Here is a 14,905-nt window from a genome sequence, read left to right on the forward strand (position 1 = left end):
GGACACGTGCTCGGTCATCATAACCAAGCTGGCCTTGGAAATCCTAAGGGCTGGCTAATGCTCTTTACCATTTTCTACAGTTGTCTGCCTGTTTGTGCTCTTGCATTCAAATCTTCTCATACACAATCTCACCATCTCAGTTTTGGGTTTTCATGTTTTCTCTCCATCAGGCACTTGTTCTACCATCTAGGAAGACTATAGATCTTCAGCCATACTGTACACGTTCTGTCCATTACCGTCTTCTGCTATATTGTTCTGTCGTGCATAAACTTCTGCTTCTCATTATTTTAGTGTTGGTCACTGTCTTCACAGAATCACAGAAACCCCACAGTGCAGATAGAGGCCATTTCGGCCCATCGTGCCTGCACCGACACATATCCCACCCGATCCCTGTAACCCCTTCTTAGTTGAAAGCCAACATTCTTGCAAGATATCCCCAAGCATCTCATCTGTTGCTTCTGTCCAATACATCTCATCTCTTTTTTTTAATCCTGCTTACTTTGCCATGTGTGTACATTTGGATGCCATTTCCTTCACCTGAAAATCAGTGATTCGCTTGCTTCAGTTTTTCTTAATTGTTTTGTTCTTGTACAATGGACATAGAGTCTCTGGGAAGCTGATGTTGACCTTTTCTTTCAGTGAGGATAATATTTGCATGCTCCATGTCCTTTATCAGGCTCTGGCCTATCTTTGCACCTTTAGGCTCCCTGCTCTCTGTGTCTCTACTTAATATTGCTTTGCTCATGATCTAGTTTATGACTATCCTAGAAAGTGGATGACCTAGTACTAAGTGACCTTTGTCTTCAGTTGAAGCCATTCTTTGTTTAGTCCTCCTGCAAACCTTTATTCCCTTGTATACTCCCTTTGTTAGCTTGCTAATCTTTCTTCCTACTTCAGAGTTCCAGCATCTAGTGAAGGTATTGGGGAACACAACATCGATTTTATTCATTGAATTGTCTGAAGTGCTACATGAAGGATTGTTTTGAGAAAGTTCGGTTTCCTGGTGTAGAGGGTGAAATGGGAAGAACGGCCCCAATGGGGTCCAGTCATGAGTAGGGTTCCCCAGGGTTCCTTAATGATCTGGAGGACTGCATAGGCAGCATGTTATTAAATTTGCTGATGACACCAAATTGTGTGACGGTCAGTAATCTGGAAGAGTAGGACTGCACGGTGTCTTTGATTTTTTTTTTGGAGTACTTTACCATAGCTAAACCAGTAAGATCCCAGTTGGCTTCAGCCCCACCCCAGGTTTATGAGGGATAGATTGGATGTTGTACCCAATAGATATCTAGCGATTTCTGCCGGAAATATACTGCAGAAGGGTGGGTGAGGAGAGGGTTGGGCAAGAATAAGATTGGGCTTGGTTGTGATTTTCTCTTCCTTGCATTTCCCCCCCACCCCAGTTATAGTCAAATAGCTTGCTGACGCTCACCCTTGAAGCGCTCAGCTGTGCATTTGTGAGGGTGAAAGGAAAGTGCCAAAAAGGTGGGGGTGGGGGGAAGGAATACTAGCTTGTGAATTCTGCTATTCTTGCTCCATGGGTCGGGGAACAAAAGTTAGTGTGTTACTAGCTTTTGGTTCATATACAACCTGATGCACTCATCCCCCTGGTTCCCATGAATTACAGGTGCTTCTGATTTGCATACAAAATTGATGGGCAGGAAAAGACCAGCTGGTCTATCAAGCCTGTCCCGCATCTCATGATGGCTGAAACATCATGACTAAACACTTTGCATCATCACCTCCTGGGCAAGGCCAAAAACCCAGGATCAATAGGGGAAAAAATATTCTGGAAAATTACTCTGACACCCTCAGGTGATTGAAACCAGTCCAGAAGATCACATGGACCAAGGTTATCTATAAAGCTACTTACCTCTGTGATGCGACCTCCACCCCAATCAAGAACTGGTCCAGCTCTCACTTGAAGGCATAAAATTAAACTTGTAAAATAAGCCAAGCAATGCAAAATCCTCTACAGGATAAAAACATTAGTGTAATGTAAAGCCACCACAGACCACTGCTTTCATTTTGCAATTATTGAACAGTTTTCTAGCAAGTTGAATACACTAACAGTAAAAACCGTAAGCACGTAAAATATTTGTAAATTAGTATTTTACAAGTTTTGCTTTGATCAGAAAATCTTATGTATCGATTGTTAAAAAAGGGCATGCTTACATTGCTATGTGTAGAATAACTTTAAAGTTCAGGTTAAACATGGCTTATAATGCATAAGTTTTGTCTGTACATAATTTTACGAGTGGCTCTTGAAACAGTTAGTATGATACACTTGCTGTACAGAGCCAGCACAGTCATTTATTTTTTATTTTGAATTTAATACAGACTATGAAAGTTTACTTATGTACTGGATGCTTTTTTTGCATGACATGTAAAATGCCAATTGGCTTAAGATGGTTGCCACCAATATTAAGTAAAAAGCACACTAGACACTCCTACCTTTCCTGTTGCTTGTATTTCCCTAGTATATAAAACAGGATTTGGACGGCTGCATAAGTATATACATGCTTGCTCTTGCATCTATGCAATTTTAAGAGAAAATGGTGAAGAGCTATTGTGTTTTTTTCCTTTTTAGGTGTACACTCTTTCTGTTTCTGGGGATCGTCTAATTGTTGGAACTGCTAGCCGTCGTGTGCTGGTGTGGGACCTGAGGAACATGGGATATGTACAGCAAAGGAGAGAATCTAGCCTGAAGTATCAAACCCGCTGCATTAGAGCATTTCCAAATAAACAGGTACTTCATATGTTATTCATATTTAACAACAGCAATTGTACTACTCGTTTGTGTACTGCATGCAATCTTTTTTAATTGGTTCAATTATATTTTTCAGTGGTTGAGTGTACACTGTATGTACAACAATATGTAGTGCAAAACATGTTTCAGTGGCTTGGAAAAATAAGGTTTCGAAAAGATAATTTGGCCCATTAAGATCACTGCATCCAATAGATTGTATAACCACACACCATTTTAACTTATCTAATAATGCTATTTCTTGGTAAGCACAAAAACTAGCCCAAAAGGAATTTTACGAAGGAAATTGAGCAAGCTCCAGGAGACTGTTGTTGTCCAGCACACATTGCCATTTGAGCTCACTAATGACTTGACTAATTGCCTCAAATTGGCAATGTTCTCTTCTCTCAGGAACTTGTCAAGTTCCCTTTTGAAGCATTGTACCAACCTCATATACTTCACATATTATGGAAATTTGTTCCAGAAGACTATGGATCTAAAATAAACACTTCTTGGCATCTCATCACTTTGTCTACCAATTTCACATGCTTGCATCTGGTTTTAGCATCCAAATGCATTTCAGTAACCTATCTAACCAGACCACATCCAATCTTTTCATTTAAAAACCTCAATCATGTTCTGCCTAAACCTGCACTCCTCCAAAGTAATAACCCCAACTTTTTGAGCTTGTACTCTTAAATAAAATATCTAAGATTTGGTTTCATCCTGGTTACTGCCTTCTGCACCATTTCCAAAGCCTCACTATCCTTCACCAGCTGTGGGGACCAAAACAGATCAGAGTACTTTCAAGTGCAAATATATCAAAGCCTTGTATAGTCTAGTGTTATACTTGGCAATACAGCCTAAAACCCTATTTGCTTTTCCTATAGCTATCTCATTCTGCTTGTGCACCTTTTATGAGCAATCAACTACTACTCTTTCGTAATGTTTTTTTTAATGGACATCTTTGTAAGGTACAGACACCCTAGGAAATTCCTGCCCTCATGCGTGATACTGCAATTATCCACCTTCGCCCAACTTATTTTACTCAGGCTGAAACCTATCTCTCTCTTTCAATTTTCAAGGTGATTATGTACGTTTATAGTTTCACTCTGCTGCTAGTAAAACAATGATGGTTTAAAGAGGATGGTTGGCCAAAGTAAGGCTGTTGGCTGCTGCCTGTTTATTCTACAATTGAGGCACACATCAGCTTCTCTCTACTGGTATAAAATGGGTGCAACCCACCTTGATTTGTTTTTGAAAGAAGTAATTAATCAGCATGCCTTGTGGGTGCAGCAGATAGGGCATGAAGATTTTTTTCATGCTATTAGGACACATGAAGTAGAAGTCATTCAGTTGTGCAGGTAGCAGCTAATGTGGTGACAGCCATTTTTGGCCATGTTGACTTTGTCTTTGCTGCTGCTGCCACAGTTCTTGTAGTGGAAAAGCTAAATTAGTTGTGTTAGATTAGAAACGCTACCAAACGATAGGCTTAGTTTAACAATGCTGGTAAATTGCACTCAAGTCGATGCAAAGCAATTTTGGATGCCCACTGATGCAAATCTGCAACATAGTAGTCAAGTGCCAATCTAACTCCTGAAAGCACTGAAGTCAGGAAGTGAGAGACTATCTCTAGTATGTATTGAATCATGACTTTGGCTTTGCACTAGTGTAATAGAATTCTAGCACAGTGGAAAGCAGTGTTTAAGAAGTGTCTAGGTGATCCATTGGATTCATATCTTTTTAAACATGGCATGGGATACTTGATATGAGAGAAGCAGCACTACAACAGGGTTGTGGAAGTCTGCGGCTGCATGCAAAACGCACATGAAGAACTCTTGTTGCCAAGCTCAAGACACAGCTGGCGATGTTACTATGGTCCATCAGTTATATACTCTGCGTGTACTCTAGTCAGCCCTACTGGCCCACACTTTACAGGTACCAGTCAGATACCTGTATTTCTAATATATTTCTATATGTTCAGAATAGGTTGAGCAGTGGCAGATGAGAGCTAAATTATGAATTGATTTTCCTGTCTTGCATCTAATGATGAAGTATTAAGACATTGAGATGATCAACAGCTGCTGATTCATGGGACAGGGTTTTTTAAAAATCTAGTTTGTGTAACTTCTGGATTTAGTTTTTACATAATTGGAACTTTTCCCTCCTTTTTAGGGCTATGTTCTCAGTTCAATTGAAGGACGTGTTGCAGTGGAGTACCTTGATCCTAACCCAGAAGTGCAGAAGAAAAAATATGCTTTTAAATGTCATCGATTAAAAGAAAACAGTCTTGAACAGATCTATCCAGTCAACGCCATTTCATTCCACAGTGTTCACAACACATTTGCAACAGGTAAGACATAACTAAAAATGACTGGATTAATGAGCTCTCCTTTTTAAATAAAAAAAAATAAAAATAAATAAATAATAATAAAAATCCTATTTTGGTCAAGTTATATTTTCAGCTATTTCAGGTTTAAATAAATGACTTGCATGTAAGCACTACTGGATTTGCACGTGTAGGGGTTTTAAGTCAGTTAGGCTGGATTAAATTGGGCATTTTTTTCCAGATGTGATTTGTTTATCAAAACAAGTGTGGAGTCTGTTTTATTGGCCCAGAAATTCCGTTCGCAGGCCTCTAGAAAAATCTGCGCCTGGACCGGAGGGCTCCCGGGAGGTGCAGAGTTCCGTTGCTGGGCCTCTCCAAACTGCCGGTGCGCAGGGCCCACGTATCCCAGAGGCGCAGGCGGTTCGCAGCGTCCCTGGGATCACGTGGGCCATGGGGAGCCAATCACAGAAGAGAACCTCCATTCATACATTTTGACAGGAAGACCTGCCAAATTATGAATAGAGATCACCCCCAAAAACATAGTAAAACTTTAAATAATTTTTTTTTTATCACATTTTAAAAATGACTTTAAATTACATTAGGTATTTTAAACAAAAATTTTATTTTTTGGAAAAAATTTTATTAATGGGGCTAAAAATAAACTTATCTTTCTTTAAAGTATTTTTAAATGATAAATCAGTGGAAAAATATATTTTTTTAAACTTCTTTCAACTCTTATCCTGGTAAAAGCAGGCTTTGCGCCTGCTTTTTACCAGGCGCAAGAATTGTAAGTGTTTTCTGCGGGCGGAGGGTCTCCAAAAAACAGAACTCTCCACCTGCAGAAGCGCAGTCGGAGGATCTGTCGAGCTTTCTTGACAGATTGGCAATGCCGGTTTCCAGTGCATGCCTAAAACCGGCATTTCCGTTGGCCCTACGGGTGAGTACACAGCGCGTACCCACCCGTGGGGACTGCAATTTCTGCCTCATTGTCTTTTTTTAAGTTTGAAATTCCTTAACTAATATTTTAACTACTTGACTAATCTACTGTAAATTCTTTTAGCCCCTCGTGTTACTTTCCAGCACAGGTCTGCTATGCTTTCTTCAAATCCTAGTCAGCAGAAGACCAGAGGATGGAATGGTTAACACTATTCTCCTCTATACTGCTGCATTTGTTTAAATTTTATGGACCCAACAGCATTGGAAACGTAAAATCTCAGTGCTTTTGCCGCACTGGTACACAAGAGACGAGATGGGATAAAGCCACACATCACACCAGATGCAATCACCATTTGCAGCTGGACGTGCGCAGAACCCGATCTTGTGAAATTGACATTTTTAGAAAATTATGCCCATATGTTTGCAGTGATTTAGAATCACTTTAATCTTGCAAATGTTATTTAAAAAACTGAAAATGTAGAGCATTCTGAGTGTGTCTGTTACATAATTGCATAAATTTATGAATGTTTTTGAAGGGTAGTTACAAATTCAGCTTTTAATTTAAGGGATGGGGTTAAGTTTAATATGTGTAATGTTCTCTAATATTCAACATTTTTTTTCTGTTTCTACCAAGATTATAAACCAAAGACCATTTAAAATGGTATGAAATTTAAAATTGATGGGCTGAATTTAAAATTGATCGAACAAATTACTGGATTGATCTTATGTGGGAGTAAACTGATGAAAGGTTTGGCTAATGGGTTGCCATTGGAGAACTGGAATGGCAGATATTTTTTCTGCTGCTTGGTGTGTTAAAGATTCAAATTTATATGGAAAGAGCATTTGAACTAAAATGCATCTCCTGATTATGATTGATCAGTGCATCTCATAAAGCTATGCCCTCTGATTCTTTTGTATGCGTTGCAACAAAAAAAGTAAATTGCCTCATTTTCTCTCCTGGGTGCAAGACTATTCAGTTAGAATACATTGTGAAGTTTGATCACTTTAATAGCTAGTTTTTAAAATGGTTGAAACTTGAGCAATGCTTATAAGCTTGTTCTTCCTATGTAAAAGCACAGAGTAAAATTTTGTCAGCAAGACTGCTTTCTAAGCTTGCTGCAAACAGCTGTGGGAAAAGAAGTTCACCTTGGGTTGAGCTCTGCTAAGATTCAAAACCTCTGGACATAATGAGATAGCAGCTGGGGAGGTTAATTAAGTGAAAGTCAGGCATGTAGGTGCTGGTGGGAATTTGAGAGAATGGATTTGATTCTGCTGGCATTAAACTGGAGGAAATTTTGGCTAGATCTGGCAACAGTCTTGGAATCAGTGGAGAGGGTGGATAGGTAAAGCTGGTGGTGGTGGCAAAATGCAGCAGCCCATATCCTATCCTAGCTAAGTCTCAATTACGCTTGTCCACTAGCCTACATTGGCGCCTTGTTCCCCAGCACATTTAAAACCTCCTTCCTTTTAAATCCCTCCACTGCCTCCCTCCTCTCCATCTCTGCAAACTCATTGTGTCCTTGGGTCCTTTGAATCTGTTCCCCCTTCTTTTGCCCCACCATTGGTGGTAGAGCCTTCAGCTTCCTTGGTGCTACTCGCTCAAACCACCTTCCCAAGAGCGCTTTCTCCCCTCTATTCACCTTTTTTAGGTGAAGTTTTCAATGTTACAGGTATTACAGGAAACTTTGTGCTATCCGGCACCCACGGGACCGAGCTGCTGCCGTTGCCTCAAAACTTCCGGATAGACCAGCGTCAATGTTATCAGATAGGAGCTTTTCATCTCCGTATCTGACAACAAAGACTGTTGCTTAGCAACAGCTTGTCAACACTCGGCCCGTGGCTTGGAAGCGTCTCTGAAGCTGTTGCTAAGATACAGAGACACCTTCCAGAGCCTGCCGTATCTGACCACAAACACTGTTGCTCAGCAACAGCTTGTAAACACTCGGCCCAGTAGCTTGGAAGCGTCTCTGAAGCTGTTGCTAAGCTACAAAGACACTTTCCAGAGCCTGCCTGTGAAAAGAATGCTAGGAGAAGAAAAAAAACCTAACCAAAACGGCTGCTGATTTCTGCCGTTAGATCGAAGCTGCCGGACATTCAACCTCCGGATAGCACAAAGTTTCCTGTAGTTTTACTCTAATTCCTCCTATAGCTTGGTGTCCATTCACTTTATTATTTCCATTTATAAAGCATCTTAAAGGTCTGTCTATGTGCAGATTGTTTTGTTGATAGCGTGTGAAAGTCGACCCATGCTTCTGGGTGATAACTTTGAGAGCGTGACATCTACATGATTAAAAGGAGGGGGAGACTAGGTGGAGCTATGAAATATCCCAGAGGTGAGCCTGTGGTTATGGGAAGAGAAACTATTGGAGGTGATGTAACATCATTACACTAGATATGAATAGAAACAGGAATGCATCATGGAGGCGGACTGCTGAGGAGAAACGTTGGAGAAGGATGATTTGTCGGTGGCATCAAAAGGTTTAAGGAGAATGAGGAATGAGGAAACTGAGCCTCTGTCGGTCACAAGGTGTCATTTTTGACTTGATCACTGCGGTTTCAGTGCTGAATAGAAGCTGGATTGAAGGGCCTCAAACAGGAAATCCTGAGAAAACAATGTTACAGGATTTTGGAGTGAAAGGAAAAGTAGTGGGAGGTAAGTAGGGGTTTGAGCCTGAGGATTTTTTTGAAGAATGGGGAGAATCATTGATCTTTAAGGTGCTGGAGAATGACCGAAGATAGCGACATGGGCTGAAGTAGTCGGGTCGTCAGGACTTGGGATCCGGTGAAGACTTAGTCAGGTGGAAGACGGATTGGGTGCCAAAGGGGATGGGAAGGCAGAGGCAAGTGTGCAGGTGGCTTTGATTTTGGGCACAAATTGAGTTCCTCACATTTGGTGTCTTGAGGTGAGGATGAATAGTGTGGTGGAAGGTTGGTGGAGAAGAGAAGCTTGGACTTGTTTCTGCTTTCCAGAATGGTATGCAGAAAGATGTAGATGGGTGCTGGAAGCAGGTACAGAGAGACTGCCGGGGAATAGCAGGTGAGAAACCAAATAGTGGGCTGGGAGACGGGGAGAGAATGGAACCTTGTGCCTTGAGGGTGGGGCTTGGAAGCAGAGCAGTTCAGAGTTGAGCCTGGAAGCATTCAGAAGGTTTCTGAAGTAAACTCTTATTTTTGCAAGGGATTGAATATGGAATTAGAATTATAATCATATGTAAGCCAGTCACACACTACCTGGTGTTCAACTAGACTGCTTTGGAGCACAGTAGTAAACGATACTTGGCAAAGTGTTTGTTTAACTCATTGATTCATTGCATGAACCTAGTGAAAACCAGATAGCTATAATAACTATCTGGTTTCCATAAAAGATTATATTTTGTGATGTTAAAAACCAGTTTCAGGAAACTGTACTGCAGAATTTGTTTGGTTGCTGTCAGGCTCCAGGGCCTAGCAGTAAATACACTTGTTCAGCAGATCTCCACCATGTTTGATACATTTATTTGCCCTAACAATGGAACCTGCCAAATCTATGGTGCAAGCTGGTCAGTCTTTTACATTAATGAGATTTTGATCTGCCAGAAAACTCATCTTTTTGAGCTTGTTTTGAACCAAGGAAAAGCCAGTATTTTGACAGTTGCTTCCATCTTCAGAATATACAGGAAACAAGGTAAATGAAAAAGGTTTTTAGTTATTTTTAAGAAAATGAGGTATAGAAAAGATAAATTCAATTAGTAAAACTGAAGTTTTAAAAAAAAAGACAGAATGGAAAAGAAGGGAATTGCGGACAGGAGGAGCAGAATTAGGATTCCGTTTTTTTTAAACTATATTAAATGCATATTTTCAGATAATATAATAATGAGGTTAACATGACAATTAACTTTACTGGCCTGGAGTTTCTGCTAGGTTAGGCAGTTACTTTTCAGCGCAATTCATCCAAAATTGGCCAAACCAGTGCAAAAGATTGTGTAATTTCAAGCGCAAATTACCTTCAGCGCAAAGTGAGTTTCCACGATCTTATGCGCTAGCTTAAACATTGCCCTATAAACTGGCCATGCCCCAGATTGAATTAATCACCATTGCGATTTTCCGCTAATTGTGCCCGTTTGTGGGCATTCGAGGCTCTTAAAATTAAGCTGGTCCTTTTGAGCACAAAGCCATTAATAGGCACAGTTTAAAAGCTTTTGAATAGTCATTTTTTTAATTAAATAAAAATGACTACTATACACCAATATAACTAGCAAATGGTTCTGTATAGGTTTTTAAAGTAATTTTCAGTGATTTAAAATCGGGTTACTCAGGGGTGATGGACTAGACACTGATTAAAAATGCTTATTTTTTTGTGAAACCCATTTTCAGCTCCATTAATAAAACTGCACCAAGTTATCACTCTTAAATATACAGGAAACTTTGTGAGATCCGGCACTGACGGGACCGGCGTGTTGCCGATCTATCAAAACTGCCGGACATACAAAGTTAATGTTGAAGCATACGGAGGTTTTCATCTCCGTATCTGACAACAAACACTGTTGCTTAGCAACAGCTTCTAAAGAGTCGGCTGCAGCTGCAAGCGTCTCTAGCTGAAGCTGTTGCTTTAGCTACAGACCTTGCAGTGCCTGACTGGGGGAAAAAAAACAGCTCCTGATTTTTGCCGTTAGATCGAGTATTCTGGACATACAACCTCTGGATAAACCAAAGTTTCCTGTATCCAGGAACATTTTTTAAAGCAAATTTTTCTTTAAAAAAGTTGCGTTCTAAAATGCTGCCTGATTGTGCTGGTTCTTGACAGATTTTACATTTGGCGATATGCAAATGGGTTTGTGTGGAAACTTAGGGGGGGAAACACTTCCGAAAACTAGTGCAATTTGAACCCGGATTGCCAATTGCACCCAAAGTGGAAACTCTGCCCCACTATGTTTCATTGCTTGAGCTGAAAACTGTATCTGTCGGAATAGGTAGACAAAAATGTTTCCGCTATCTTGGGGATTAATCATCTGACGTGGTTACAGAAGGCCCTTAACTCTGAAAGCAGCCTTTGTGTTAAATTTTAAGAGCAATGGCTCCTGATGCTAATGATTTGTATGAAGTATAGATTTTTTTGGGGGGGGGGGGGGGGGTGGTGGGTGGGCAGAGATGGAAGGAATTCCCAAATGACCTCAATGCTGAAAATATTGCCACTATTTTATTTATTCATTCTTGGGATGTGGGCATCGTTGGAAAGATCGCCCATCCCTAGTTGCCCTTGAGAAGGTGTTGGTGAGCTGCCATCTTGAACAGCTGCAGTCCGCATGGTGAAGGTGCCCGCACAATATTGTTGAGTAGGAAGTTCCAAGATTTTGACCCAGTGACAGTGTAGGAACGGTGATGTATGCCCAAGTCTGATTGGTGTGTGATTTGGAAGTGATGGTGTTGTCAATGCATCTGCTACTCTCTCCCTTCTGGATGGTGGAGGTCACAGGTTTGGGAGGTGGTGCTGAAGAAGCCTTGGCAAGTTGCTGCAATGCAGCACACTGTAGATAGTACACACTGCAGCCATGGTTCGTGGGTGTTGGAGTGGGTGCACGTTTAGACTAATGGTTGAGGTGCCATCAAGTGGACTACTTTGTCCTGGATGGTGAAATATTTTGATATTCAGTAATGCGGAACTGATGAGTATTGAAGGACTTGACTCAGCAGTAGTCTTTATTTAAGATGCTTATTTCAGGCTCTGCCCCTGTACTTCCACATGTTGTGTCTTTATCTCTATAGATTTAAATTACAGAAGTAGAATTTGGTCAGAAATTGAAAGAAGCAAGATTGGTGGTAATGTATAGGAAAGCAGTAAACGTTTGGTTTACTTTGAAAATGTGTTGAACTGTGAAGGGTTGATTTTAAGTCTTTGCAAACTGGAGTCCTTCATCTCTTGTATGTAGATAATCTGTATTACCATGCTAAAACACCATTTTTAAAGTACTTGCACATAAATGAAGATTGATATGAATTTTGAATGCAGGACAACTTGAGATTTTTGATAAATATATTTAAATTATTGAATGGTTACCTTTTTTTAGTGAATTTCAAATGAAACCAACAGAAATTATATTTGGCAAAAATAGTAAGTTAAAGCAGTGTTTTATTTTACAGACACATGTAGCAGGTAAATTGCAGTAAACTTTTTTTGGTGTTTAAATTTAGGCGGCTCTGATGGATTTGTGAATATCTGGGACCCCTTCAATAAGAAAAGATTGTGTCAGTTCCACCGTTACCCGACCAGCATTGCATCGCTTGCCTTCAGCAACGATGGCTCTGCTATTGCTATAGCATCATCATACATGTATGAGAAAGGTGACATTGATCACCCTGAAGACAGTATCTATATTCGGCAAGTGACAGACGCGGAAACAAAGCCCAAGTGAGTTTCTCTTCAGCTGGGTTTTATCCTTTCTACCATTTATCCAAACATTTATTAATTTTCCTAATTTCATGAAAGAAATTATTGATGTTGAGTAGATAACACAGCAGCCAGCAGAGCCAGTATTGATTTTATCTTGTTCTCCCAAGCTTTCAATATCCGTTGGATGATAGACGTCACATTGATAAAAATGTGCCTACTTGTTTTCTGAGGCAGCATGTCAAATAGTGTCGTTCTTTTTCTATACAATGCAGCTTGGATCAATGATTGGGACTTTACATTAAAAAATCCATTTTGAGAAAATATTTCTAATTTCTTCTGTAACAATGTTTGATTATGGGAAGATGTAAAAATATTGAGACCTGTGCAGCTTTTGAGCAGCTATAATCTTGCTTCCTATGTTATAAGTTGCCATTAATATGCAAACTGTTCCTTTTATGAAATATTTCATCGGCTTAGATATACCGATTGTTAGTGTATGTGAACAGTTAAGTTCAGTTGGCTGCCCATCTGAATTGGTGTTGGCAAAGGATTGAAAAGATGGCACATTGCTATCTGGCATTAGAAAAGGACTCTATACATTTTTAACCACCATTTGTAAATAAACCTGTTTCTATAGTCATTTGATATGTGAACTCACATTTTTTTCCATTGTTCAATTGTAATTGTCAAGTACATTTAAATGTTCTGAAACTTTATTACATTGTTTTTGTTTAAAATTCAATAAAGGAATTAAAAAATTGTTCTTGAATTTTTGGCTATATTTAAGTATCTGCAGCTCCCTTGATTGGTCAGATGAGTTCTGAACCTACAGATTAGGTTCCAAGTTCAATCTCTAGTTTGTGCAGATCTCGGCTGGGACAAAGATTTAGGGAGATGAAAACTGGGCAGGGATCCTGGTCTTAACTGTTGTACGGTGCCAGAAAGTGCACAAGTGGGGAATCTGTTCCCACCGATATATAGCCTTCTGATACTTGCTGTCCAGGCTCTCGTGTGAAGAATGGCCAGTTGGGTCACATCTATGGAACCTCTCCATTAAGAATCAGTACCTTTTTAGGAGCAGAGGAAGGGAAAAAACTAGCCGAAAAAGGTGAGGAAAATGACACACAAATTACAAAAATATCTGCAATGTTGGGATTTCAAAATATTGGTGGGGAGATACTTGAAGCTACTCATGAGCAGCATGATGAACAGCTCAGCTAACAATATGTGAGCACATTGCCACTGTCTTCTGTACCCCACTAAATGGTGGTTCCAATATTTGGAGGTGTGCAGCTTTAGAAGCAACTGCATGTGTTTCTGCAACCCAATCCATGAGTGTCTTATCTCATATTCTGCCTCAAAATAACAATGTCAGCAACTGCCATGCCGAGCCTGAGCTGTCTCATCAACATGGTGGAAGGACTTGCACAGGGTAGCTTTCAGTGTCCCAGTCACCTTGATATTCTAGATCTCCTAATAACCAACTAATGACTTTCCTGTGGAGGGAGGAAAGGTGAAGGGGGAGATAAGTGAAGTCTCACTGGAGTTAGATCAGCTCCAAGATGATATGCTTGTTGATGGAAGATTGGAACCAAGTCATCCCTCTAGCAGACTTGGTAATCTGATACTTAAGCCAGGTAGGTTGTGGTACTTTGAGCACTGTTGATGATTTACCAGGTTGCCCAGCTTTTTAATGGGATCTGGAGGAGTAGACTTGTCCTTGGGTTTAGGATCCTTCACACTCCGCTCCAGCTAATTCTTCAAGCCAACACTTGAAGGGTAGTCCTAGCTGGACATATTAAGAAGTTTACCTGTGTTCTCTGCTGGTAAACTAGTGTTTTAGTTGGTAAACCCCAGCAATATGCTTGCACACACTTGGGAGTTCCCCAAGCCTTTGCTGTTGCCAATTTGCAGCTAAATTCTCTGGACAGTAACTGGACTGTGTACCTGGTGGGGGGAGTGCACTTTTTATCATCCAAACAAACTGCATGTGAACTTTCTAGTTGCTGGATTTGCAGACTAAACCTGATTGGTTTCTGCATATGATATGGCTGAGCACTCAAAAGTCATTCACTTAACTGAAAAACAAGAAGCAGCATAATTATAAATGTTCTTTGAAGCTTGGGTTGCATCTGGAGAGAGCATTGTGAATTACGTAAGAGTGAAGTACTGGTGGTTACAAGTCTTTCACTAAATTACATAGGATAACTTCAATAGGTGGAAAGGGGGAGCGCAAGCAAAGATACAAATAGAAAAATGCCAAGATCTGTAATAATCTGTAATATATATCTTTTTGGATCTGCTTGTGTAAATAAGAAGTGTACTGTTTTGGAACCTGGTCTTGATGTGCCACAAGAATGATGAGCTCATCAACAAATGGACAGGTTTGTCAACTTGAATGTATCTGAATGTGGCCTATCTGACTTTCTTGAATTACATTATTTAAACTGCAGAGCTATGGATGTGTGACCTGTAGCCAAAGTATGGTACTGTGCTGTAGTGCGACTCACCAAGTAAGCTGAGAAGA

General features: G+C 40.2%; 1 protein-coding gene across 2 annotated transcripts in view; it reads left to right on the forward strand.

Moving 5' to 3' along the window:
• Positions 1 to 13,139, forward strand: part of bub3 (BUB3 mitotic checkpoint protein) — a 30,661-nt gene extending 17,522 nt beyond the window's left edge. For both annotated transcript variants that reach the window (XM_085994610.1, XM_085994611.1), the window contains exons 5-7: positions 2,591 to 2,749; positions 4,922 to 5,099; positions 12,180 to 13,139. In XM_085994610.1, coding sequence (XP_085850736.1) covers positions 2,591 to 2,749; positions 4,922 to 5,099; positions 12,180 to 12,400 — 558 coding nt within the window. In that variant the 3' untranslated portion in view covers positions 12,401 to 13,139. The remainder of the gene's footprint in view (positions 1 to 2,590; positions 2,750 to 4,921; positions 5,100 to 12,179) is intronic.
• The last annotated feature ends 1,766 nt before the right edge of the window (positions 13,140 to 14,905 follow it).

This window comes from Somniosus microcephalus, chromosome 8 (genome assembly GCF_052327205.1).
Source record: "Somniosus microcephalus isolate GS21.2 chromosome 8, FLI_Smic_1.0, whole genome shotgun sequence".
Taxonomy (NCBI): domain Eukaryota; kingdom Metazoa; phylum Chordata; class Chondrichthyes; order Squaliformes; family Somniosidae; genus Somniosus; species Somniosus microcephalus.